At 33.2% G+C, this 26,430-nt stretch overlaps 3 protein-coding genes across 3 annotated transcripts; 2 read left to right on the forward strand and 1 right to left on the reverse strand.

Moving 5' to 3' along the window:
• Nucleotides 1-867: 867 nt before the first annotated feature.
• On the forward strand, nt 868-7,740 carry LOC106172113 (polymerase delta-interacting protein 2). Its single transcript, XM_013552709.2, has 11 exons — nt 868-1,173; nt 2,045-2,105; nt 2,421-2,518; nt 2,914-3,001; nt 4,603-4,654; nt 4,851-4,961; nt 5,756-5,898; nt 6,091-6,108; nt 6,304-6,447; nt 6,989-7,074; nt 7,287-7,740. Exons 1-11 carry the CDS (start codon nt 1,037-1,039, stop codon nt 7,363-7,365), a joined length of 1,017 nt encoding a protein of 338 aa, XP_013408163.2. The 5' UTR covers nt 868-1,036; the 3' UTR covers nt 7,366-7,740.
• On the reverse strand, nt 6,957-12,134 carry LOC106172114 (polymerase delta-interacting protein 2-like). The gene is made up of 11 exons (XM_013552710.2): nt 11,983-12,134; nt 11,580-11,640; nt 10,378-10,478; nt 10,050-10,128; nt 9,807-9,870; nt 9,370-9,480; nt 9,068-9,198; nt 8,781-8,816; nt 8,423-8,545; nt 8,239-8,318; nt 6,957-8,013 (listed from the first exon to the last, which is right to left on the reverse strand). Exons 1-11 carry the CDS (start codon nt 12,057-12,059, stop codon nt 7,917-7,919), a joined length of 960 nt encoding a protein of 319 aa, XP_013408164.2. The 5' UTR covers nt 12,060-12,134; the 3' UTR covers nt 6,957-7,916.
• An 88-nt stretch (nt 12,135-12,222) lies between these two features.
• On the forward strand, nt 12,223-26,405 carry LOC106172115 (pescadillo homolog). The gene is made up of 15 exons (XM_087001700.1): nt 12,223-12,398; nt 16,423-16,502; nt 17,015-17,168; nt 17,388-17,497; nt 17,644-17,815; nt 18,067-18,156; nt 18,355-18,471; nt 22,346-22,417; nt 22,733-22,822; nt 23,261-23,394; nt 23,823-23,948; nt 24,221-24,393; nt 24,679-24,896; nt 25,025-25,192; nt 25,782-26,405. Exons 1-15 carry the CDS (start codon nt 12,378-12,380, stop codon nt 25,863-25,865), a joined length of 1,809 nt encoding a protein of 602 aa, XP_086857826.1. The 5' UTR covers nt 12,223-12,377; the 3' UTR covers nt 25,866-26,405.
• The last annotated feature ends 25 nt before the right edge of the window (nt 26,406-26,430 follow it).

Raw genomic sequence — 26,430 nt, forward strand, 5'->3', positions numbered from 1 at the left:
AAGACCTACTGTTTTAGGGGGTCTTGATATCAGAGTGTAGATTTAATTTATGGTCGTTTTTTTAACAAGTGCATATTCAGTTGACTATCGCATCTTATTGAATGCGGGCGCCTAAACACTGTTTAAAAAAAATGTTTTCTCCTTTTTAACTAGGGGTTGGTATAGCTGATTTAACATAGGGTGAAAATATATATATTCATCTAAACGGTAGCCATATGTTTGATTTACGCTTCCTATTTTTGTGGATTTAAACGTCTTTTGGACCCCCCTTTTTTTTGACGTCATACACGTAAAAATGAATAGACCCGAACAATTAAGCAGGCCTATTTGTAGGCCCCTGTCACTTGCCTATTCTGCCAAAGTTTGTGTGGGGAAGGGAGCGAGGTATGGAATTTTTAAAAAATGCCGAGCGTGGCATAGGGGCCTGTTCATGCAGTTGCACGAAATTATTCCGCTCATAAACATCGATTCGCAGTTTGTCTTATTTGATAAGATACATGTACTTGATTTTTTTCTCTTACATTGTCTTGTAGGCCCCTACACTGTATCAACTCCTAATAAGCTCTAGGATCAAACTAAGATCCCATATAAAAACCTAGGAACAAACATACACGTAAATAGAGAAACGTTATTTGTCTGTCATGACCGTGGCGATACACGTACGCTTTATGCGGTTTCGTGTGTGTGTGTGTGTGTGTGTGTGTGTGTGAAATGCGAGTGCTTTCTCTCAGTGTGTACGACTCAAGGTATTCTAGCATATATCGCTCAGGTGACAGTGCATTATCTCACATTTAAAACATGGAATTTGTTGAATCCTAGTAATTTGCTGTGCTCTGCTTGGGAACACAACACTGTTGCATCGATGTTGATGTATTGCTTTTTTTAAACACACCTTGTCATGGTTTTGTTGTAGATAATTTGTTAGTTTTGTGATCAAGCTTGATATTTCTAATTTTCTGAATTCTAAACGTGCCAGAAATTAAGCACTCAAAGGGCATGAGCTATTATACAAAAGTTCTACGATAATAATGCAAATATGGTATTGCCCATAAGGATGTATTGTAAGCTCGTTTCTAGCTGTACTGGCAAGATTCTTAGGAATGGTGTGAGCTGGACCAAACCTGAAGTTATTTTGTCACAATGTAATAAGCGGACATATACGACAGATACCATGTAAGTATCAGCTATAGCAATGATAGTATAAATTTACAATTTGGTTTAATATTTTCACCTAGTTGATGGCGGGTGTTTGAGCAGTGTTAGGTAAATTTTGCCGTGACGGAGATAATTAAGTAGGTATATCAGAAAATTTTTCAAACTGATCAGAAAATTATTATACTTATATCTTCTGAAAGGTAATACAAAAAACAGATTAATTCTTTTGGAATTTTTAAAATATTCCTACAAGCAACAAAGATATTGAAGTTTTTTAACTGCAAAAATTCACCAAAAGTGTCCACACTTTTCAGCAGTGATCACTCAGCGATAGCTGCAGCTCAAATTGCTTGTGACCAATTAGGGCAATTAGGGGTCTATGTTAATCTAATGACCCGGAAAAAAACCAAATTGGCGACCGCACAAGCACATGGCTTCCATGCAGATCATGTACTATAAATATTGCGCATCAAATAAACTATACTTTGCATGGTTCAATTTTCATGATTTTTTGCCATAATATTGCAAATTTCATGAACTTTACATGGCATAAATTACAAAAACTTCCATGCAGTACTTATATGAAATTTTAAACATTTTGTCAAGGCAAAACTTCAAAACGTCCTCAAATCAAAGTTCTCTAAGACTGCAACACGGAAAAATCACATGACCGTTATTTACTCTTTGACTTACAGCTTATTTAGTAAATGGCTTGTATTAGTTTATTTACAAGGTGCTAAAAGAGGGATTTAAAAAAGGAATGTCATAGGCGAGCTGTTAGCAGGCCAGTCTCGGTTTTGCACTTCACTGCCCCTGGATAGTTACTACTGTGGCACCCCTAGCGGATTGTGATATACCTAAATTAAGTCATTTGTTTCTTCTCATTCAGTTGGGAGGAAATGGGCGTTGCTGAAACTCCTAAGCTGCAAGGGAACTACAGAAAAGGACAGGTAAACTTATAAACTGATGTTATTATTTGTCTGTTTTATTTGATTTTCTGGTACTTCGTACATGACAATCTAGCTGAATTGCTTTAATTTAGTTAGAAAAAGATTAACCAACACTTATGTAACAGAAAAGAATAATACATGTGAGTAGTGCTTTGTACATTTTTTTGTATATGTAAAAGTGGTTTCTTAGTCACAGTAAGCATTACCTGAAGAGCCTTTAAAATGGAAAATTAAATTATATTAAACAAAGGAAGAATGTTATGCTTTGTCTTTATCAATATATAAATACATACATACATTTTTTTTTCATCTTAGCATTTTATTCACAAAGTGCTAGGATACAGAGGAGTAGTGATACGTTCCTTTACACCTGAAGTCTTTGAGAGCAGCGTATTAAACAGCACCCTTGACAGGTGGATATCACTAGGCAATAGCTTGCATTTATTTCTGCTCATTTGAAATACTACTCAATTTAGCAAACAGATTGTTTTTTGATGAAAAAAACAGCATTTTCTTTTTTCTCTCTGTGCTTGTGTAAATACCCTTCAGCCTTAAACCATAACATCTGTATCCTTTTAACAAACTAAATATAGAGCAAAAGTAATACTGAGTATGCAGTTTTCTTGTTTATTATTGCAATTTATAAATCAGTATCATATATGGGAAGTTCCAATAAATTAATTTTAAAATGTCATGTATTTATTTTTAATAGTTCATATAAATTATTTGGCAAGTGTCAATATTCATCATCAATGTTGAGAAAATGCCTATAATTCTGGAATATTTTTTTCCACTGATTTTTTTTTAGCTGCAGAGAAACTATCCATGCAGGCTCAACAGTGACTGGCAAACCACATAAATATTATCTTGCCTTAGTGGACAGATGTGACCTGGATGTGAGTACTCCATAGGATGTGCATATAACTAACTCATCAGGGTTGCAAATAACTGCTCATCCCAAAGTTCTTGATGGTCTTACTTATAATCTTGCACATAGTGACAAAATAATAATTTGATGGTATTGGTGGTGATTTAGTAGAGCCTATTAAACAGGAGTTGCCCTATTCTAGCTCTGGCTTTGATAGTGTATGAAAAGATATAATCATTAAAGGTGGGTGGGTGGGGAAAAAACTTGGCTTTTCAGGAAGCCTTGGTTTTCAGTGGCCCTTTACTCCCCCACCCCTCCATTTGTGTTTATGTCACGTGACATACGCGTGATTATGAAATAATTGTATCACCAGCATTGGTGCTGGCAGCATGGTGGTAGTTTTACAACCAATACAAAATGTCAAATATTCATTAAGGGAACAAGAGACATTCAGAAGACCTAAAATTAAAACCAAACGATCTATGAGTGACTTTTTAACCAGTGCGATATACAAGTTCCAAAATTGACTGATAGACTTTTATTTCATTTTTAACCTTGCATTTTAGCTATTTGTTTTAAATTTATTCACACGTCTCTTGATATTCCTTTATTCTTATTCACTAGTGGTTTAATATAACTATGATGCAAAGAATGTATTTATCCAACCCTCGAGTTGCAAATTTGATGATAATAATAATTTGAAATTTGGTTAGTTCTGACCCATCTCGTCTTCGCTGCTGCCACATGACCTTTACCGCTTCTTCTTGACTACAAGCCCATGTTTCACCATCTCTTGGATTTAGGTCACAAATAATCTCAACTTGATTTACCTAAATTTGAGGGTCTGTCGGTGCATTGGCCTGGGTGTGACATTTGTTGCAATGTACCCTTGTCCGAATTTTGAAAAATTAAATGCTTAATATCTCCAATGTCAGAGGAACTATGGGAAAAGTTACTATAGAAGTCTTACTGAAAGTCATATGTGGAGATTTCAAATATGGATTTGACCTTAATTCAAGGTAAAATGGGCCTAAATTGTGTAAAAATGGGAATTTTCTGTGAAAAAAATATTTGTTTGTGCCAGTTTTCAGAAACTACATGGACCTAAGCTTTCATATTATAGTGTAGAGTTACGCTTGGGATCTTCTTCCACTCTTTGATTTCCGTCATGTGAGTTTGGGTTTGATTGGTGGATTATCACAGGAGAAGCAGCCAATGCATACTGAAACTGAAAACTATAATTTTTAATTTCAAGTAGTCAATGAAGAAGCATAAATCTTGTTGCCTTGGTAATTTCATTCATGGTGCCAAGTTTGTTCCTCATTCCAAAATTATAGTAGTTTACTGAAACATAATATAAGTTAGGGATTTCTGTTTCATACTATATACAGTTATTTCTGTGATATATTATATTTTACACCCACCACTGACCAATTTACTGTGCAGTGTGTTTTCATAATCCAATTTTATGTCAATATTTAATGCTCTTACAAATTGCAATTCAAGTCCTAAAACTTTTACAGCAAAGGCTAGTGTATAACACAAATTTTGAAAGGTATCAAGTTATTCACTTAATTGACAAGTTGAGTTAATTTAGATGATTTATGTCATGTTTTTGTTGATTTTCAGCTTGCTGATTTTGGTTCTTTATTTACTGGAAGCAAGATTTTACAGCTTGAAGGTATTTCTGATCAATACGAAACTTTATGAAATCTTAATTGCAATTTTATTTTATAATTAAGTATACCCTGAAATTTTATAGCACATAGGTATTATAAATTAATATAAAGTATTAAGTTATTTAACTAACATTATTTAAACATTTATGCAAAATATTGCAACATTTGTCCGAGTTTAGTTTTGTTTCTGATTTTCAGGACTTGACTATGTTAGCCATGATGAAATCTTTCCCTACAAAGATACTAATGTAAAAAATCCGGTGGAACATGTAAACTTGCAGGATTTATTGAGTTTTGATTTAGAATCAGGTAAGAGGAAGAGAAAAATACAGAACATAAAGTTCCAAATATTGTACAGAATAAAACCCTGACTTGGTTCCGTTAGTGACGTCAGAAGCTTACCCTGTTTATTTTATATCATATCAGAAATCCAGAATTAAATCCACATTGACTTCACCAAGCCCTCAAATATTGAACAAAACCTAGATAATGATTCCAATTTGGTAATAAATGATTGATAACACCCATAGCTTGAAGGTAATCTGTCACTTTTTGTTGTACATCCTATATGGTTTTCTTTTTAATAATATGTATTTAAAAAGACATAACTGATAATAGGTAATCCCTGTTGTAATTTAGGGGTGTAATTTTTGGTTCAGGAATTAGAGATGGGTGAAACTGTCACCATGAGATTTATGTTGTGTAAGATTATATGTTAATTCAGAGAAGAATTTCATCAGCTGTGTAATTTTTTAGGCAGGGCTTGACATTAAAGGTGGCCCACTGGCCCTGGGCCAATGAAAACCAACCTAGGGCCATTGAATCGAAGGGGTCACTGGCCCAAAGTGCAAGTAAAATATCATGTGCCAAATCATCCTTGCAATATTTACCAATATCTTGGGCCAGTCCCAAAAAGTTTGTGTCAAGCCCTGTTAGGGGAAAGTGATTTTCTTCAAATCAACAGCTCATACTGAAATAATGATAAAGATGCTCTAGACATTGAAATATTTGAGGTAAACAATTTCAGTGTTAGTTCTTTATCAAAAATCACTGTATTTCACATTTTTCTAACCTGAAGTAATCTTATGGTATTTTTGATGCAGTTCAGCCACACCACTTATTCAAACCTGAAGAACTGATTGCAAAAGAGAGGAAAAGACTAAAGCTGCACTTAGTATACAGAGAATCAGCACAAAATATCAAAATGTCATTTATGCCAGTGTATTTAGGAGAAATCAATGAAAAGGTATGCTACATTGAGTTAATATGCCTCCATCCATAAAGTACAAATTTGACACAGGTATAACATATATTATTATCAGATTTTTTAAATTCATAATGCTAGTTAAGTGTTCAATGAAATATATATTTGTGGTGAGTCAGCTTTTTTTGCATTTAATTTTTGTGTATTAACATAACTTTTTTGTATCAATTTCAGTTAAAATGCGAAAATGTGGTATGTATACTTGTTACTGAAATATCCAAGTAACTTTGGAAGGAATCTTTTATCAGATACCTGTTTAAAGAGCTTAAATAAACTGATATCTGTCAACAGAAAAATAAATATTATAGTATTATTTTAAACACAGGTTTGCATATTAAATTTAAGTGCTTCTTTCATAAGCTTGATTTGATATGTGTTTATTTGCAGTGGAGGCTAATTATAAGGATAGAGAATTTAGGTGAAGAAGAGCTACTTTTAGAAAAACAGGACTATAGAGTTTCATTTGTTGGGCCAGATTCACCACTCCAAGTCAGAAGGGTGCTATTTGACAAAGTGTTTTACCACAATAGTGTAAATACCTTTATTTTATTTATTCATGTTTGAAAACTGCCTATGTGCCTTGTATACCAAGTTACACTTTAATACATTTTATACACTTAAAGGGATTACAACTCTTCGTTTTGGCCAAAAAATGAATTTTCCTGGAGTAAACTATAATTTTCTAATAATTACCAATGGTTAATGAATCCATTTTCACTTTCAAAGTTAGTCCCCGTTTTTTTCCAAAGTTTTTTTTTGTTATAATCTCTTAAGAGATTATAACAGGATATAGCCATCAATGGAGGTCATGTGCATGGTCTAAAGACAAGCTCAGATATCAGAATAAATAGCTATAACTGCCATATTTGTGGTAAAACAGAATATATTATATTTCTGTGAGTTGTTCACAATGTTTTTATCGTGAAATATAGATATCATACGAAGAGTTATTATCCCTTTAAATACATACATTCAGTCATTTGTATTTTCACGAAAAAAAAACTAAAGAAATCATTTCAGAGGAATCATTGAATAACAAATTGTTTGTGAAGATTATTTATTTCTTTTTAAGCATATTAAACCTTGGCTTACAAAGGAAAGGCCTGCTATCCAGTTTAACAATACAATTATTGACTCCAATTCATCAGGTGAAATTTGGTAAGTACCACTTCTGTATATAAATGAAAATATGTTTAATAATTATGTAATTATGTATATAATAATTATGTAGTGCTTGTGTTTCAGTTAAGTTTGTAAATTTGTAATTATTAAAGAGCATTCATTGTTCCATATTAGACATCTTCTTAATGCTTTTCACATCAATCACACTGAACTTGCACACATTATTTGTTTTCTTTTTCATCTTTCAGGGGAACTATCACATTCAAAAGTGATAAAGGAAGCATATTAGACTTCAAAGTACCAAAAATCTCCATGGAATCCAGATAGGGGCACTTTACATTGTATGGAACACTTATGCTTACAAATGGCACTATTTAAAAAACATTATTGTACCTGACAGTCTGTTTCTACCCTATTTATATTGACAAAATGCTGCACTTATTGTTAAGTATCAAGCCAAAATTGTTACATTTGATTCATATTCATTTTTAAAAGAAGTAACACATACAGCGGTAGCAATGTTATGCAGATTGTTGTTTAACATTTAAAAGTTACAAAATGAATGAGTCAAAAAAGTGTTTTTGTTTTTTCATATATCTTGAATAACGTGGCAGCTTGAATACAAATGCAAACAGGCTTCAATGTCATTATAACATATATATTTCAAGTAGTAAGGTCAAATGAACAATTTTTTCAAAACAATGAGCTTTCAGCATGAGCTTTTAAACATGAAATATATCATGTTACAACTGAGACCTGTTTATTGTAAAGATAATTTGGCCTTGTGCCCACTTATTGTAAAAAAATTCTTGCAGTTTAACCTTTGCTCCCTTCCCCCTTCCGCAAAAATTGCATGTCACTAAATTTCATGCTTTTGCTCAGTTTGTTTCTAGGAAATCATGGGTTCTCAAAAGAAACACAGGAATTTTCACTTTAATCATGTCTCCATTTTTCTTCTCCATTGTGTATGCTCCCCTAAAAAGAGAAATATGATCAAAAGTTGGATACACAAGTTGGAATTGTGAGAATAGTTTCATTGGATCTCAGTTTTGATAGTCAAAAAAGTTTTCATTTATGATAGATCCACATATTTGATTTACCTGTTGACTGTTTCGTCTGTTCACTCTGACAGACTTGGTCACAACTGCATAGGACAGATAAAGAAAAGGTTTGGTTATGAGATGAGGGCACAATACTTACCACATGTAACCATTACTAGTGTGGAGTTCCACATAACTTCTGTACTGAAAGGTTGGCCTGTTCATGTTAAGTATAGGTTCCTGAATTTAAAAAATCATATTTGAAGTACACGATCATATTCATTTCTATTTTTGTCTTCTGAAATCAACAGCCTCAATGATAATGGTTATATGACAAACCTTACCTGCCCTACAACCCCTTTTCCATTTACAGTCTGATTTGGACCTCCTGATATATGCCAATGACGCGACCGGAGCTGAACCTGTTCTTTGTTAGTGTTCTCTATCCTTATACAATAAACCCAGATCTGTAAAAGAGTACATTAAGATTACAGTTAAATTGTTATTAAACAGAAAAATTAAAATCATCATTTCACAACCTTTACTCAAATGTAAAAAAAATAGTTTAACTCATTCAGTGTGGAACTTCCTCCACAATCAGATCAACTCTAGTAGTACTAATGATACTTACTAATATCAAAATTTTGCAGATACATTAGTAATTGTTCCAGATAATTACATATATGTTACCTATATACTTACATATTTGTTTTGGTCATCTAGTATAGGTATAACATCCTAAAATGGTTTAAATAAAGAATGTGTAGAAATTTAGCCTTTGTTTGAAGTCTTTGCTGTACTTTAAATATAACAATACTTGCTGAAATACGAAGAAATTTCTTCTATCACATGTGCTTCATATCAAGGTGAGTTAGATATATCATTGTTTAATATTGTCATTATAATCATTATGACATTGTTGTACAATACCAATGACAAAAATGTCACTGTGAAATAAACTATCAATATCACACAGGGTAAAAACATACCACAAGGGATGGCATAACTGTGACCTTAATTCCATGAGTGCAAGCCACATAGACATTTAAAGGCTCCTGTAGGTGCATTTTACATTTTTTCTTCCAGTTATTTAGATGAGCTCTAGGCCTACAGTTAGGGACTGAAAATGAAAGGAAAAGATCAAATATTAAATTGTTTACAGCAAATCTATTATAAAAAAACCAGTGATAACTCATGATTAATAAACAAATATGGAGCTTCTGGAGATGAAGGAAGATTGTAGTTATGTCAGGCGAAGATTTAAAAATTCCAAATTTTTATTCTGCCTTACCTTCTTTGAAATTGTATGTGAAAAAATTCTCGAATTCCGCATGTTCTACGGGCCAATCTGACACTGTTGATGTGTATGGTAACATGTCTTCATGGGCAACAAAGCCAAAGCCTGTAATGGATACGACACCAAACATTAACACACTCTTTGTGCCTTTGATGTGATCATATCATCAATATGAAAATCTTAAGAACTGGTCTCATATTAGAAATGACTGATAAAGCTTAGGTCACAACACAGTGTTATGATCTATATGTGGCCATGCCACATCACCAACTTGAAGGAACAGAGGGAATGCCTTGACTACCTATGATGAGCTAAACTTAATCAGATGCCACACAAAGCATTGTAAATGAATGCACACTGACACATTCACTAAGTAGTAATATAAATATATTGCAATTATGTCCTAAGCAGACTTTTACAGGTAATCATACCATTGAGTATCTGTGGTTTCAATTCACCCTTTTGAGCCATAAAAATACATTCTTCATTGCCAGCCTGCAAAAGACAAAAGTAGTTCAAATTAATAATGATTCATAAACCATTTCTACTATTGAACCATTTTGATTCTGTATCCACAAATTTCCAATTCAAAACATAAAAACATTATCATCGCTAATTTACCTAAAATACGTATTCAAAGATTTCAACAGATCTTACATTATAAGAAAACTTACCCCTTCCATACTTGTATCCTCCAGGTCTACAAGCACTTGGTAATAAATTTCTTCTGCTGGCAGTTTTATAACATCAAGACTTGTATAACAAAGAAATTAATACATTTACTTGAAACTGCAAAATTATTTTTTTTATTTTGCACTGAATATCAAAGCAACTCAATTCATCAATTGGACATGTCATGCTTCAAGTTGATTAAAATTTTATTTAAAATGCCATGCTTTCGAAAAGAAAAAAAACCCACAGCTTCCAGCAAATGATGCATCAGAAAAATGTAATTCCAAATATCATTTACTGTAGACAAGCATGTAATAACTATGTTCCTACCTGCCATCTGGTGTTACAGATATATCTCTGTCATCATAAATCTTTGCCTGACATGGATATAAAACCACTCCTCTGTATCCAAGTTTCTTGTGGATAAATAGCTAGAAAACAAGTTTTTTTTAAACAAGTTTTGTTAAAACATAACTCCTCTGTAGCTAAAAACAATTAACATCCCGTTTCACATACAGAAATTTTATCATTACTATTACTATTCACAATGCGGCCTTACAGGTACTATTACGTACTGCAAGATAATCGTCCTGTGGAGTACAGAAGCAAATTACTGAGATGTGATATTCAAACATTAAAAGTGAAATACTTGATGTCATGCATGGTTTGGAAAAGTCTCATTATTATGCATATGGCTGTAAAGTCACAGTTGAAAGCGACCAAAATATTAAGAATTCAATTTTCAAGAAGGATTTGAACAGGATGATGTTAGAAATTCAAAAATATGACATCAGCGTCAAACATGTGCCAGGAAAGAACAATCCAATAGCTGATGCTCTTTCCAGATTATCCTCATGCAAAGGCGTCACCATTGAAGGTGTAGATGTCACTCTACACAAGATTGACATGCAGCTAAATGCTAGCCCTACTAAAACAGATACTAGATGAAACATCATCTACTCCCTTCATAATTTCATTATACAAGGATGACCCAGTACAAGGTTGGAGTATCCTGCACCTCCAAGACTTTTGGAACTGCTGTGATGAATTATCAGTTATGATTCGTAGTGACTAATAGTTCAAATATTCAGTTAAGCACTACGGATATAGACAAACATTAAAATGCAAGTGTCTGGTGTCTTCAAGTCACCAATATCTAGTGTCCTTAAAGTGGTAGTGTAACATAAACAAGTCTGACAGCAGGGGCCTTTAAGGTCACCTCCTAGGAACAACGTCTTGTATATATCTCAGCACATATAGAAATGAAATCAGTTGTAGTAGTTTCCATTCTTCTTGAGAGTTGTTCTATGATTCTCCTCATGAAATTAATTAGTGTCCATTTAAACATAGAAGTACTTCTATGATTTAAACAACCCGTGAGACCATTTCATTGACAGTCACCATCTCAAATCATGAACATTTGATTTAATATCATAGATGGATAACACAATGTACATTAATCCTATACATAGCTATAATTCCTTTTAAAAAAATTTAATATTGTATACTCAAACAGTTATAATGACAATCACCTGCCCACTGTTGTATTGTCCTTTGAGATCATTTTGCTGATTTCCAATATGGACACCATAACTGTAATATAAAAAAGTTTTTTTAAAAATCAGTATTATTAACTAATTAATCTCACAAAAAACATTTCAGTTTTGTTTAATTGATTGTATTTTGTCTCTACTGCTAATGATGTAATTGACTTTGAATAAACGTGCACTAACTCTGGAATATGAGGACCCACAGAGATTGTCAGGAAGTGGATATTCAGAGGTATTTAAGGGCCTCAAGGTTCACATATCGTTATGAGGTCTTACCAGCTGTAAGGCTTAGGGTACCGTGGGAATGTAGGGCCAAAAACTGAGGCTAGTAGAACCGCGGACTAATAATGGCTATAATACTGTATTTTTGCATAGAGAATCGTACCTTATTTGCCTTGAAGTGCATAACTTGTTGTTTTGTTTGAAGGCAAAAGTAATGCTTTTCGCGACTTTTCGCATCATCGTCCCTTGCAGATATTTGGGACAAAGTCAAAGATCTTCTGGTAAAGAAGAGCAAAATAAAGTACACAAGTTAAATCAAGGACAGGCTGAGGCGAAACTGTTGTTTGATTTATTAATTATCATGTAAAATCTAAAGGAAAAAACATGATTAAAGTATTTATCTTAAGCTCAGGGATTTTGTAAATTAATGGTTGGGGTAAAACAGTCACACGTGACTCCAAAAAAATACGTTGGTCTTGCCTTGGGCAAAACACGTGTATTTGCTCTCGCCTGCCCTCTATAAACCGGAAGTTCTGCTATCCATGTGGTCACAGCAAAATGGTGAAGCACAAGAAAAAGGTATGTGTATCAAAGTGGTGGAGAAATTGTTATTTGAATTATCTAAAGCAGTCCTTACTTACTGATCGCACGTTTAACACATTATCATAGAGACTTGTCCAGTATTTACATGTACTGTAGTTTCTTGCCAAGATGCCCTCAGTACGCTGTACAGTACTGAGGGTTTAACATGCTTACCGTGTAAGTACATGTAGGCTAGGACCTTACATTGAAGCTGTGTGCCCCAATGGTGGACCCATTAGAAAACAACACTTAACTAGGGTTGTTGGAACCTAAACAGATTTTAAGTGAACAGTGAATTTAAACACAATGTATTTTTCCTTTATGATAAATGTTTGTATATGGGCATTTTTACAATCCTGGGCACTTTTCGGATTTTCCCACATATTGCTAATTAACAAATTACATACATATGATCAAAGAATTTTTTTATCACTATGTTAGAGAATGGTGTAAGTGAAGATAAACACTGAAAATAGAAACCAAATATCACCACCGAGTCCAAAGATATGCTAAAGCAAAGCCCGAAAAATGACCAAAAATTTTTCCCGTTTTAGTCATATGAAATAAAAAGCAATCTGAAATAAATTAAAACAGTGTTTGACATTGCATTTCTTTGGATTATAAAACACTCAGTAGTATGGTGGAAGCAAAAAAGTTTAAATATTAACAGGAGAGAGGTGTATCCTAGTAAAAAAAGTCTTTTAATGGCATGCTGGTATTTCCGTTAAACGAAATGTCCATTCCGAAACAAAAATAAATGACTTTCAGAAAATATATCATAAAACATACAGTATAATTTACCATCCTAATCATTATTTGGATGTATTGGTATTGTTTGCATCAAATAATGAAATCTGCGCAATGATTCTGGAGCTTGACATGGAGTGCAAAATAACCCTACCGTGTTTTTCCGTTAAATTTGTCCATTCCGAAACATTGGGTTTCTCTTACATAAAAAGAACATGTTGACACCTAGCCAGTAACAATATATATTTCTCTAAAGCCCAGGACATGTGATATTTATTTTTATATAAGAAAACCCCAGTGCACAGAAACCCATTTAACTGTGGTCTTTTTTGAGATGCTTGTTAAAAATTGTCCATTCCGAAACAAAGTACCTTTACATTGCCAATGTTATAAATAGAGAGAATTCTGTCTTTAATGCTGTATGTTTCACTTGACATAAGCAAATTACTGTTAGAGCATCATGCATATGACATGTAAATAATAGAAAAACATTTCTTCAGTGGCATCTTTTTAAATTTCTATATATATCCTCAACAAAAAAATTCATTTTTGCGAGTCAGGATCTTTTCTTTGGATCTACTAGAACTTCCATTGCATACTTTCCCAAAGTTCATGTATTTCAAAGTTAAATTAACAATTAATTGAAGAGATTATATCAGTATAAATAGAAATATAGGCAATTTGGATGCTTTGTATCGGAAAGGACATTTTTTAACACATTGTCTAAAACACTTGTTTACTCTTTGGTCTGCTCATCTATTTATTATTCATGAGGAAGAGGATGATGGGAAGCACATCAAATTTATGTAGAATATAATTTTGAATAATATAGCTTATCTTACTTTAAATACTGCTTACTTTTGATGTACAAAAAAGTATTCGAAAATAGTTATGAGGCTACACGTGTTAAAGTTGCAAAGGTCAGTTCACTGGCACGGTTTACAGAGGCGCTTGCAGGCAGACACAGGGTTATAATTAACTTCCTGTGATTATCTATAATATATACATACATCATGATATATATATATATACACCATTTAAGCAATTTCGTTAATGTTAAATAAATGTCCATTCCGAAACACAGGACATGCCTAAAAGGACATATTTAAAAATGTAATTACTAAATTTAAACCTGACCTTGTCAAATAATATTTTATACAGCTATGAGCTGTAACAAAAGGAAGTAGAATAGGGTATAATGGAGTGTAGAAGACTCTATTTTATATCATGATCAAATACTAAGGGAGTAACATTTAAAAAAAGAATCAAAAACTATCCAAAATGACCAATTAATGTAATAAAAACAATTCAGTTTTAATCTAGTTTACTCATATTTTGTCTAATGATTGCTTCACCTGTACCTTGTAAACCAACATACTATGAGATCTTAAGGCAATTTCATAAATGTTAAACAAATGTCCATTCCGAAACAAGGACATGTCTAAAAGGACATATTTATAAATGTAATTACTAAATTTAAACCTGACCTTGTGAAATAATATTTTATACAGCTATGCACTGTAACAAAAGAAACTGGAATAAGGTATAATGGCATAAAGAATACCTGGAATATATCTCAGAATCAATATTTAATAAAATAAAATTCCAGTAATGAATTACTAGTACAAAATAGACAAAACAAGCACAAAATGTAATAAAAAGACTTCAATTTTAGTTCAGCTTCCACCTATTCTGCCCAGTTATTCATAGACTTCACCTAAAACTTATAAAAACTCAAATACTACAATATATTAAAACAATATCATAAATGTTAAAAAAATGTCCTTTCCGAAACAGGGATGTTTCGGAAAGGACATTTATTTTAACATGACACTGCAATTAGCACACATGTCCGTGCAAAATAATATTTTACACAATCATGAAGCATAACATAAAGAACTAATGCAAGGTAAAGTGAAGTACAGAAGTCCTCAGAATATCTCAGAATCAAAAACTTCATGGAGTCACATTTAATACTGAAACAGGAAAATTACAAAATGTCATTGATTCGTCAAATTTTGGATATTTTCATCCATTTTTTTTGCAAATACATAAAAGAGCAATACTCTCTGAGTAAAACTAAGTGGTTTTTTGGAGATCAATACCTTAAATTACCATAAAAGTCACACACTTCAAGGTTTAGCTTATGAAAATTAAAAAAATGATTTTCAAAATTCAAATGATCATATCTTTATACATACACAAGGTTTTATCTCAGGATTGTCATTTCTTATACCCTTCAGGTCTATACTTTCAAGAAAAGTACACATTTCAACACAAAAATGACTTCTATTTTTGACCCTTGTTGGGAAAAAAAGGAGCCCAGGATTGTAAAAATGCCCATATACAATGTACATGCATTTATACTATATTCCATTTCGCCTCTCTTATATTCTCTGTTTACATCCGACTGTGTGGCTTCGTATCCTGATTGCTTGATTGTTAAGTTTGCAGATGATACCACCTGCGCTGGCTTTATTAGCACTTCCGAGTCTGACTATCGAAATCAAGTTTCGGCCCTTGTTTCATGGTGCTCTGAAAACGACCTCGAGCTTAACGTTAAAAAGACAAAAGAAATTATTGTAGATTTTAGGAAAAACCCAACAGAAATTAGCCATCTTACGCTGAATGGTTCTGAGGTTGAAATAGTCAGACATTTCAAATTTCTTGGCATACATATATCTGATGATCTTAAATGGCACATTAACATAGATGATATTGTCCGCAAAGCTCAGCAAAGACTCTACTTTCTACGACGATTGAGGTCATTCTATGTCAACCAAGAACTGCTGGCAAAATTTTACCGGGCTGTGATTGAGAGTGTGCTAACACAATCTTTCACCGTCTGGTACAGTAGTGCTACAGTAGAGGACAAGAATCGCCTCAACCGCGTAGTAAAAACTGCCAGGCGCATTGTAGGTAGGGACCTGCCGTCTATTGAATGTTTGTATACGAGACGAGTGCTCAAGAAAGTAAAGTCAATCACGAGTGACCCTGGTCACCCAGCGAATAGCCTACTTATGCATATGTCAACAAGCCGACTGCGGTCATTAAAAGCAACCTCCACGCGCACTAAGAATAGTTTTTATCCATCAGCAGTACGTATTTTTAATGAACAAAATGTATTTTAATAATTCCACTGTATCACATTTTATCGACAGATCATACCAACTTTCATTTTATATTTGTATAAATATGACAATAAATTATTATTATTATTATTTGATTAAGCAACACCACCTTTGTTAATGCCCATCGTTTGTTTTATTTCCAGTTTGAGAGTGGTGCAGCTACGGCATATGTGTCTAGAAACCGGGCACTGAAAAAATTACAGCTGTCATTACCAGATTTTAGGTGAGGAAATAAGATTTGAAGTCTCAGTATCTTGACATAATTTATTGAAGGTGCACTTTGATATTATATGTTAAAGATTCCTGAGAAAAAACTCATGCTTAATTAATTTTTTGGGGTTAACAGTATTTCTTCTTACTAGTCAACCTTTAATCCCACTTTTCTGATACTGGCTATAACTCAGTAACAATCTGGGAAAACAGCAAAGTCCTTATGGTTTAAAATATGAGCAATAAGTATTAATTACTTGTCCTCAGGTAACTTCAACAAGAAATGGTTTATAAATGCACTTGACATGTGTTTGAAATAGTACACTTTGCCTCTTTATAGTTTGTTATGAAGTCAAGATGATGATCCCAATAATGGTAGTGATGATGATTGAATCCTGTGATACACATCTTTTAGTTATTTAACTTAATACATTTAATTAAAGAGTAAATTGTAACATGTGTCCTAAGGTAAGAAAAAGTAATGGCCAAGCTCATCTTCACAATGGCACATGTATATTGTTCCAGGCGACTATGCATCTTAAAAGGCATTTACCCCCATGAACCCAGGCATAAGAAGAAGGTGGGGAAGGGCAGCACAGCCCCTAAAACCTACTATTTTTACAAGGACATACAGTTCATGGCACATGAACCTATCATACAAAAGTTTAGAGCATTTAAGGTAGGTGCTGTTTGAATTTATGTTTACGATTTAAGATTTTTTTACATTGGACAAGGGTTGTTGTGTTTTTGATGGTTTTTCATCAGAGAAGACCACTTGTTTTAAAGGGTATTGTTATTCTGATGGAATAGGACACTTTGTAGACATTTTTTGGTATTGGAATTGTTATGACACTTGGCACATTTGTTGTTATCACAACATTCCGTTTATAATTTACAGATTTTTGTCAGAAAACTGAAGAAGGCTCTTGCTAAAAATGAATCTGATAAAGCAATGCGCCTTAGAAACAACAAGCCCAAATATCAGCTGGACCACATTATCAAAGAAAGGTATATATGTAGATATCTTGTATCTTTCTTCACCCAAGAGATTATGAAATTTTGGGACTAAAATGTATTCAGTCAAGTTGAGCATTATATGAAAGTGCTTATAATACATTAGGTATATTCAGACAGTTTACTTTATTTCTCTCCAGGTACCCTACCTTCATTGATGCTATACGAGACTTGGAGGACTGCCTGTCTATGTCATTTTTGTTCTCAACTTTTCCTAAGACCAGAAAGACTCACTCAGAAATCATACACTTGTGTCGCAGATTAACAGTGGAGTTCATGCATTATGTTATTGCTTCTAAGTCATTGAGAAAGGTAAAATTATTCAGGTTTAACAGCAGATAATGTATTTTTTATAGTTTTTATAGCACTGCCATTGTTAATATTTGTTAAAGTCCTGTTTAATACACCAGGTGGATTTATATGTGTTATGGTAACAAGATTGAGAATAGTTCCATCTATATTCTCAGTCCTAGACCTGCTGAAATATGTATACTAAATCTAGTCATAGATTTAAAAACTATTTATATGGATGGTGTTGAACATACCAATGTATTTTATTTTAGGTATTCATTTCCATCAAAGGAATATATTTTCAAGTGGAGATTTTGGGTCAAACAATAACTTGGGTTATTCCTCACAAATATGGCTATGATGTAAGTCCTTGCGATCATTAAGTATTTCCCAGATCTTGATAGAATTATTTTCGTGATGCAGTTGTTGAGTAATATAAAATTATTGTGGCAAATTTGTTCTGTGTAAATAATGCCAATGCTATAAGTTTTTAAAATAAGCTGATATTTCTTAGCAACAGAATTCCCACTTTTATAAACAAATATGAAATTATATTTCAGCATCCTGAAGACGTAGACTACAAAATCATGGCCACCTTTGTGGAATTTTACACCACAATGCTTGGTTTCATCAACTTCAAATTGTACAATTCCCTTAATTTGCATTACCCTCCAAAGGTGAGTTTAACTTGTAATCCATCCATTTATTTGGGCATTTTTATGTACAGACACAGATGTGTCTGTACATATAGCCATCATCTGCGTCTGTCGTCGCCGTCGGCGTCGCCGTCGTCGCCGTCGTGCACTTTTACCGATAACACGATAAGTGGAACACCGTTTTTGCTTTTGGCTTGAAACTTACAGAACTGGTGAATATTCCTAATACGCAGGTCAAGTTCGAAAATCAGCATGATCGGGCCATTTTTAGGGAAGTTATGCTGTTTTTTCACTTTTTTCAGCATATATGCAGCACCGATAACACGATAAGTGAAATAACATTTTACCTTTTGGCTTAAAACTAACAGAACTGATGGATATTCATAATACGCAGGTCAAGTTTGAAAATCGGCATGATCGGGCCTTTATTTTAGAAGTTATGCTGTTTTTTCACATTTCCTCAGATTCAATTATTAGGCATGTGAACAGTCTCATTATTTAACTAATAAGATACGTAAAAGTGTTTGTTTGATATTTCCTGCATCTTTACAACATTGTTAATTGATTGTGTAAAAATGATGGTAAACTTGTTATCGTGTATTGTGTAATAAAGTGTCAAAAATGGTAGTAAACTCATCATTGCAGTTTGTCAGATTCAATCATACACTATGTTCAGAATCTCAGAATGGAGGAAATTGGACATTAAACACTGTTCTATTGATATTTTTCCCATCTCATCAATTTTCTTAGTTGGTCATATAAAAATGGCAACAAACTGTTTATTTTGTTTTATGTTAAAAAAATGTTAAAAATGGAAATAAACCCATTTCAGAACAGTGCTGTCTTGTTTACATTTTGGCATTTTTAAGATGTGACTTTGAAGTTTCATGAGCCTGCAGACCTTTGCTAATCACATTTTCTGAATATCCATGATACTAATATTTTATGATTAAAAATTGATGGTCATTATGCTGTTAAACATTATGTAATATTGCATCAAAATTTGAAGAAACCCCTGTTTTGTATGATGACCATTTAAGAAAAACCATGTCACTTACTGTTTTCAAACTTGCAGGAAAGAAACATAGGGCTAAAATACAGCTTCAGTAGGCAATGCAGTCTGTTTGGTAATTTTTTCTGGCAGTTAAACAGTTTTTTGTGAAAATTTAATTTTTCACATATTGGCATTTTCAAGGTGTGACTTTGAAGTTCCATGAGCCTGCAGACCTTTGCTAGTCACGTTTTCTGAATGTTCATGTTACTAATATTCTATTATTAAAAATTGATGGTCATTATGCTGTTAAACATTATGTAATATTGCATCAAAATTTGAAGAAACCCCTATTTTGGGCACTGCTCCCATGATGACCATTTAAGAAAAACCATGTCACTTATTATTTTCAAACTTACAGGAAAGAAACATGGGGCTAAAATACAGCTTCAGTAGGCAATGCAGTCTGTTTGGTAATTTTTTCTGGCAGTTAAACAGTTTTTTGTTAAAATTTAATTTTTCACATATTGGCATTTTCAAGGTGTGACCTTGAAGTTCCATGAGCCTGCAGACCTTTGCTAGTCACGTTTTCTGAATGTTCATGTGACTAATATTCCATTATTAAAAATTGATGATCATTATGCTGTTAAACATTATGTAATATTGGATCAAAATTTGAAGAAACCCCTATTTTGGGCACTGCTCTCATAATGACCATTTAACAAAAATCATGTCAATTACCGTTCTCAAACTTACAGGAAAGAAACATGGGTCTAAAATACAGCTTCAGTTGGCAATGCAGGCTGTTTGGTAATTTTTTCTGGCAGTTAAACAGTTTTTTGTGAAATTTAATTTTCCACTTATTGGCATTTTCAAGGTGTGACTTTGAAGTTCCATGATCCTGAAGACCTTTGCTTGTCACGTTTTCTGAATGTCCATGTTACTAATATTCTATTATTAAAAATTGATGGTCATTATGCTGTTAAGCATTATGTAATATTGCATCAAAACAGAAGAAAACACAATTTTTGGTGCTGCTGCTATGATGAGCATTATGGGAAAACCGTGTTATGACTGTCAAACCTTTAAAAAAGAAACACAGGACTAAAATGCAGAATGAGTTGGAAAAGCAGTCTAATTGGCTTCTTTTTCTGGAAGTTATACATTTGAGTGAAATATTCATTATCTTTTTGGCATATTCATTGTGGGACTCGGAGCTCCCATGGACATGAAGCCGAATGGTAATCAAATTTTCTACATGTCCATGCTATTTATTGTCAATAATCAAAGATTGGTGATAATTATTCTATAATTTATTATGTAATGTTACATCAAAATTGACAACAATATTTTTGCATTGCTACTGCAAACATTATGAAAAGAAAACTGTTACTTATTATTATTTTTAACTTACAAGTATGATTTTTAGGATTGGCATGCAGTTCAAATTAGAAAGCCAGGTCAATTGGGTTATCATTTATTATTGAATTTATGCAATTTTGTGTGAAATTTTCATTTTTCTCATTCTGGCGCTTTCTAAGTATAAACTTGAACTCTGATGGGCCTGAAGCCTTATGCTTTTACTTTCTTTGTTGTTACCTGTTGTGTATAATTAAAATTTGATGTTGACTGTGCAGTAAAACATAATGTATTATTGCATCAGAATTGGTAGTCTCCTATTTTGTGCATTATTGTTTTGTGCTTTTCTTAAGATGTGACTTATGGGCCTGAAAGACCTTTGAGAGGGTCAGTCTGTTAATATCCCTTGGGTATCACTTAGCTAATTTCTGAGTTATAAAGTCATTTGCCTAATTGATAGGCCATTAAAGGAGATTACATAAAGCACACTTGTTGATATTTCCTTGTAAACTCCCAAAAGTTAAGCTCTCTGCTAGATTAATAATAAGGAAGCAGTGATAATTGTGCAGGTTATTATATATATATATATATAATGTATAATCAAAGATTAAAAGTTTGAATAGCAGCTTCATTGAAATTATATTTACTTCAGGCTCTGCCTAGGAGGTTATATTTTTACCCCTGTTTGTCTGTCATCAACATAACTCAAAAAGTTATGGACCGATTTTGCTGAAATTTTCAGGAACTGTCAGAATTGGGCCAAAGAGGACAATGATTAGTTTTGAGTGGTGGTCTGGCTCAATAATCAATCAATAACCAACAATAATCAACAATTGCTGCCTTGGCAGAGGTCTGCACTCTAGGTGGTTTTCTAGTTTTGTTATGTTTTCCTTTACAATTTTTTCTCAAACACTTGCATTTGTGACTTTTAACTCTCAACCGCTCGAGGCTCTGCACATTTTCTGTATTTTCACATAAGCAATTGTATTTTTTTTATGTCTTAAAACATTATTTAAAATTATTTTATGCACTGTCATCATATTTCAAATATTGAGACTTTCATCATGTGACTATAGTCTCTCATGGTCCTGAAACTGTAATCTTATCGAAGGGGTGGATTGAGACCATCTTCTGGGTCTTCTTGAAGACAGGTTATTAAGTTTATATTGACTGGTATCTATTTTTTTCTGTTGGAAGACCATCAAAATGGAGGATGGATCAACATAGATACTTTGGAATACTGTCAGAAAATATCTCAGGGTCCGCTCCTGTTATTGACCATGTTACCTGTTGTGCATGATTAAAATTCAGTGTTGACTGACAGTGCTATTATAAACATTATTTATTATTGCATCAAAATTGACAAAATGACCTTTTTTTGCATCTTTATTTTCTGTTTTTTTGTCTGTACATTTGACAGCTTTGCTGCCTTGTTAAAAATAATGCTCTGTAAGGATTTCATATGTGTAGAAAATTTCATGGTTTGTCCTGTCAAGTAACATGCCTGATGCTTAGTCCTGTAGGAAATTATTTTGTATATTTCAGCTTTCATTAGAAACTGAGCCAGTTACAAGTGAAGATAAAGATGCATGTTCTGAGGCTGAGAGACTGGAGGAGGTAAGCCAATTGGTTCTGCAGAAAACATGCTTCAGAAATCTTGTATAGTTTGTGCTTGTAAGGAAATATAGCCTGGTGCAGTGTTTTAACCTTACGACCAATTTTGTTAAATTTCGTCTCTGTAGTGAATGATGGTAGGCTTTGTTTTATTGTGTTAGAATCTTTAAATTTTGAAAATGTATTGTAATTTTATAATTTACAACAGAATATGTTTAATTTCCATATTTCTGCATAAAAGATATTTTTGAATTTTCAAAATGTGGGTTAAGTGGATGCAGAAAAATTCATATCAAGCTTCTACAACCTCTGCTTTAGAGATTAGCAGCTATGACCCAGACGCTGAAGTCAGTGGTTGATGACAGCCAGGAAGAGGAGGTGGAGATGGATGAGTTTCCAGCTTCACAGGTACTTACAGTTGTGGGCAGGGGTTTTCCTAGGATTAGGGGTACAGGTTGCTCAGAATTAGCACCTGCAATTTTGTACTAAATTTCAGGGAGTCCAAGTATGCCTAAAGCCATCATATTTTCAAAAAAGCCGTCAATAAGCCGTCCAGCTGTCTTTGAAAATATAGGCTGTCCAGTGATGCTGGCGGCCGTCAGAATGATGGCTGGTCGGTTCACTGGGAAAACCCTTGGTTGTGGGTCATTTCACAAAGTTAACATTTGAGTTTTGTCAGTGAACCACACAATTTACGTGATATCTTTATTATTTTCAATTACTCTTGATATTTTCCATATTTTTATAATATAAAAGAGCAAAAATAATTATACAATTATATGAACATTACACACACAAAAAAAAATTCTCAAAGTTGTGACTTTATCAGTTGTACCTCTTCTTCAGTCAGATGATCCAGATATTATAGAGCAGGCAAAGGTGGAGCAAGAAAAGCTGAAAAAATTTCAAAATCTATTCAAAGGCTTAAAGTTCTTTCTAAATAGGGAAGTTCCAAGAGAAACACTTGTCTTTGTTATAAGGTAAGTATAAAGTTTGTCTTAGATTTTTATTGTAATGTGTAAGAGATTGAAGAAGTTTTGCTGGATTGAAATTTAGAAATGAAAACTTGAAAAATTGATGATTTCAGATGTAAAATTGTATCTTCCACCTTGTTAGAGTTGGCCCCTTTTCAGATCAAGTGTCATGCTTAATTGAATGGTTTCACTTTGTGAAGTCTTAACATGTAATTGCTCTACAGGGGTTTTTATCCCCCTTCACTAGTTTTCCATAGTTTTGCTGCCTGGTATTAATTAATTGGCTGTATTAAGTGTGGGTGTGACTCTTCTACATAATAGCCATGTTTCTAAGTTGTCAATTTCGCAAAGTGTCCGTGCAGATTAAATGTATTATGCGATAGGAAAAAAGACCATCCAGTGTTAACCTTAGTTGAAGTCTGTGTATTCTTCAGGTCATTTGGAGGTGAAGTGTCCTGGGACAAAACTGTGGCAGTTGGTGCTACCTACTCTGAGACAGATGAGACAATAACTCACCAGATTGTGGACAGACCAAATGTTGAGAAGCAGTACTTATCAAGGTATGAAAAAAAAAAAACAAATGCAAATAAGGGGGGAAATCAGTCCCTATATTGTATCAGTGCTCATGGCTGTATCTGTTTCGGTGGTTTTGCTGTTTCAAGTGCATTGCAGAATCCAAAAAGGTCCAGGAATCGCTAAGAATAGTTTCAATATCTCACGTAATAGTAAGGTTACAAGACCTGACTGTGATTAGATACTGTGGGTGATATTTGACCCAGCCATAGTTTTGGTTTGATGATTAATTTAACTTCAAATCCATTTTGATTTACAGGTATTATGTTCAGCCCCAGTGGTTATTTGACTGTGTGAATGCCAGGAAGTTGCTTCCTGTGGAGGATTATTTCCTAGGAGCTATTTTGCCACCACACCTATCTCCTTTTGTGGAAGAGGGAGAGGACGATTATTTGCCGCCAGAAAGATGTGAGGCACTGGAAGAAGATTCAGGTACTTGTGTCTTTTAGTACCTTTCAGACTGAACATTTTACATTGCTTTGTAATCCACAGTTACTAGATTATGTTATTCCAAAATAGTTACATTTCATTTTGAACATTTTTCTAACATAAAGATACTCAATGCAACAATAGTTTGAAACAAACAAGATGGGAATTGGAAGTTTATAAGGTTTCAGAGTATTGATATAGTTCAAAACGGTAATGTGATGTGTGGAAATTTACTAAAGATTTTAAAACAATTTAGAAACGAGTCAACCTGCATTGTTAATGAAATAGGTGTCAATGAAGATTCAGAGGAAGAGGATGTAGAGGAAAATGAAGATGAGGGAGGAGACGAATCAGACGAGGATGTTGATGAAGAGGAGGAAGAAGATAGTGATGTGGAGGAGGATGAGGATAGTGAGGAGGAAGATGCTGCTTTAAGAAAGCAAAAGAAAAGGAAGTTGCATGATGTAGAAATAGACCATATGAAGAAAAAGAAACGAGAAATGAAGGTAAACTAACATGTAATTGAATTAAGATGAAAAGAATGTTCCCAAGTTTTTATCTACTTTAGATCAATAATACAGGTTTTAACTCTAAGAAAATATTTAGTGGGCATACATGTTTCTGATTTTTGTAGGTCTTGAATATGTCTGTAGAAGCAGGAACTGTTGAGACAGATGATGTGGAGAAAAAACTAAAAAAACAGACAGACGAGGAAAGAAAACTGTCAGAAATGATGATTCCGAAGAAAAAACGCAGACTTTACAACAAAATAATGTATTCTAAGAAAAAGAAAGCACAGGAGGTGAGTAATGTGTTCAACGTTTTCATGTGAGAACTTTGATCAAATGTGTGAAATAATCTTATACTCTGATTTAGTTATGCCTGAAGGCTGTGCTTGTTGCATATAAGGAGACAGGTATTCCATACCTGCTCCATCATTGTATATTTATTGTGAAAAGAATGTGCAAAGAATGCATGTTGACATTTACATCGTTTAAGTCAAGTGAAATAAGTTTATTTAATGGTTTATCCATAACACTCCTCTAAGCGATAGTTTGTTACGATAAGAATTTTGTTAAGTACACCAAAGAAATTCCTTGTTTTCCAAATTTATTTGACTTTAAATAAATTCATGGTGTTAATATAGTATCTCAATCATCAGAATTTTTTTTATTCAAACTTAATTGCTTTTTATGGAAAATACTGAGATCAATATATTAAGACCGTAGTTTATTGCTTGAAATTATAATCTAGATATTTGTCACGATTTGGCATAATGGACAGTAACAAATGTTGTTTTTTCCTACAATGTTACATCCATTTATAAATGTTGTATTTTTTTTGTTTGTAATTAACTGTTTTATTTTCAATTTCAATTTTTCATTTATCAGGTCAACAAATTGAAACAAAAACGTGAGGCATATGATAAAGCTCAAAAAGCAGAAAAAAAGAAGAAGAGAAAAGTTGCTGCATGATTCACAAATTTAAGTCCAGAGATGCCTTGTTCCAATTTATGAGACTGAAAATATTGGAGAGTGATTGTTTTGTAGACCTGCAACTAAAGAAATTTCATGTATGATGTATACCCATTGGTATTCATGTATACATGGAATTATCTTTTTAAGTGTAAATCTTAAATTAAAGGACTGTCATCTGGTTCACAAAATCATTACTTTATCCTATTGTGTCATAAAAGCAAATGAGTAAGATTTTGTTCAAAGAATAGGAAAACAGAGGAGAGACCAATCCAAATGGTTCAACGTACGTGAAACTGTGATGATGAAAAGATAATAGTTAATGTTTTCATGAAGACATAAAATTGTATTGAACAAATGTGTAGAACTACTCAAACCTTACGTGTTTTTTGCGTCATGTTGAATATTACAGAAAATGTCATTTATGTTATCAGGAAGAAAGATTGCAAGGGAGCTTGCGATTGGTGTACACATTAACATTTTCACATCATTTAGTCATGCATGTATATATGGGAATCTGAATAAATCGATATCCTCTTACCTATAGTCTCTCCGTACTTCCGTA

The sequence above is a fragment of the Lingula anatina genome, chromosome 1 (genome assembly GCF_051362555.1).
Source record: "Lingula anatina isolate TDL-2025a chromosome 1, LinAna3.0, whole genome shotgun sequence".
NCBI lineage: Eukaryota > Metazoa > Brachiopoda > Lingulata > Lingulida > Lingulidae > Lingula > Lingula anatina.

Excerpts from the sequence above, each read along its gene's own strand:
- LOC106172113 (XM_013552709.2), top strand. The coding sequence starts at position 1,037 with ATGGTATTGCCCATAAGGATGTATTGTAAGCTCGTTTCTAGCTGTACT. Across the intron at positions 4,655-4,850 it reads CAAGATTTTACAGCTTGAAG|GACTTGACTATGTTAGCCAT; the intron begins GTATTTCTGATC and ends TCTGATTTTCAG. Across the intron at positions 4,962-5,755 it reads GAGTTTTGATTTAGAATCAG|TTCAGCCACACCACTTATTC; the intron begins GTAAGAGGAAGA and ends TTTTTGATGCAG.
- LOC106172114 (XM_013552710.2), bottom strand. The coding sequence starts at position 12,059 with ATGATGCGAAAAGTCGCGAAAAGCATTACTTTTGCCTTCAAACAAAAC. Across the intron at positions 10,479-11,579 it reads GACAATACAACAGTGGGCAG|CTATTTATCCACAAGAAACT; the intron begins GTGATTGTCATT and ends CTTGTTTTCTAG. Across the intron at positions 8,014-8,238 it reads ACTAGTAATGGTTACATGTG|GGGAGCATACACAATGGAGA; the intron begins GTAAGTATTGTG and ends TTCTCTTTTTAG.
- LOC106172115 (XM_087001700.1), top strand. The coding sequence starts at position 12,378 with ATGGTGAAGCACAAGAAAAAG. Across the intron at positions 17,169-17,387 it reads AAAAGTTTAGAGCATTTAAG|ATTTTTGTCAGAAAACTGAA; the intron begins GTAGGTGCTGTT and ends TATAATTTACAG. Across the intron at positions 24,394-24,678 it reads GGCACTGGAAGAAGATTCAG|GTGTCAATGAAGATTCAGAG; the intron begins GTACTTGTGTCT and ends TTAATGAAATAG.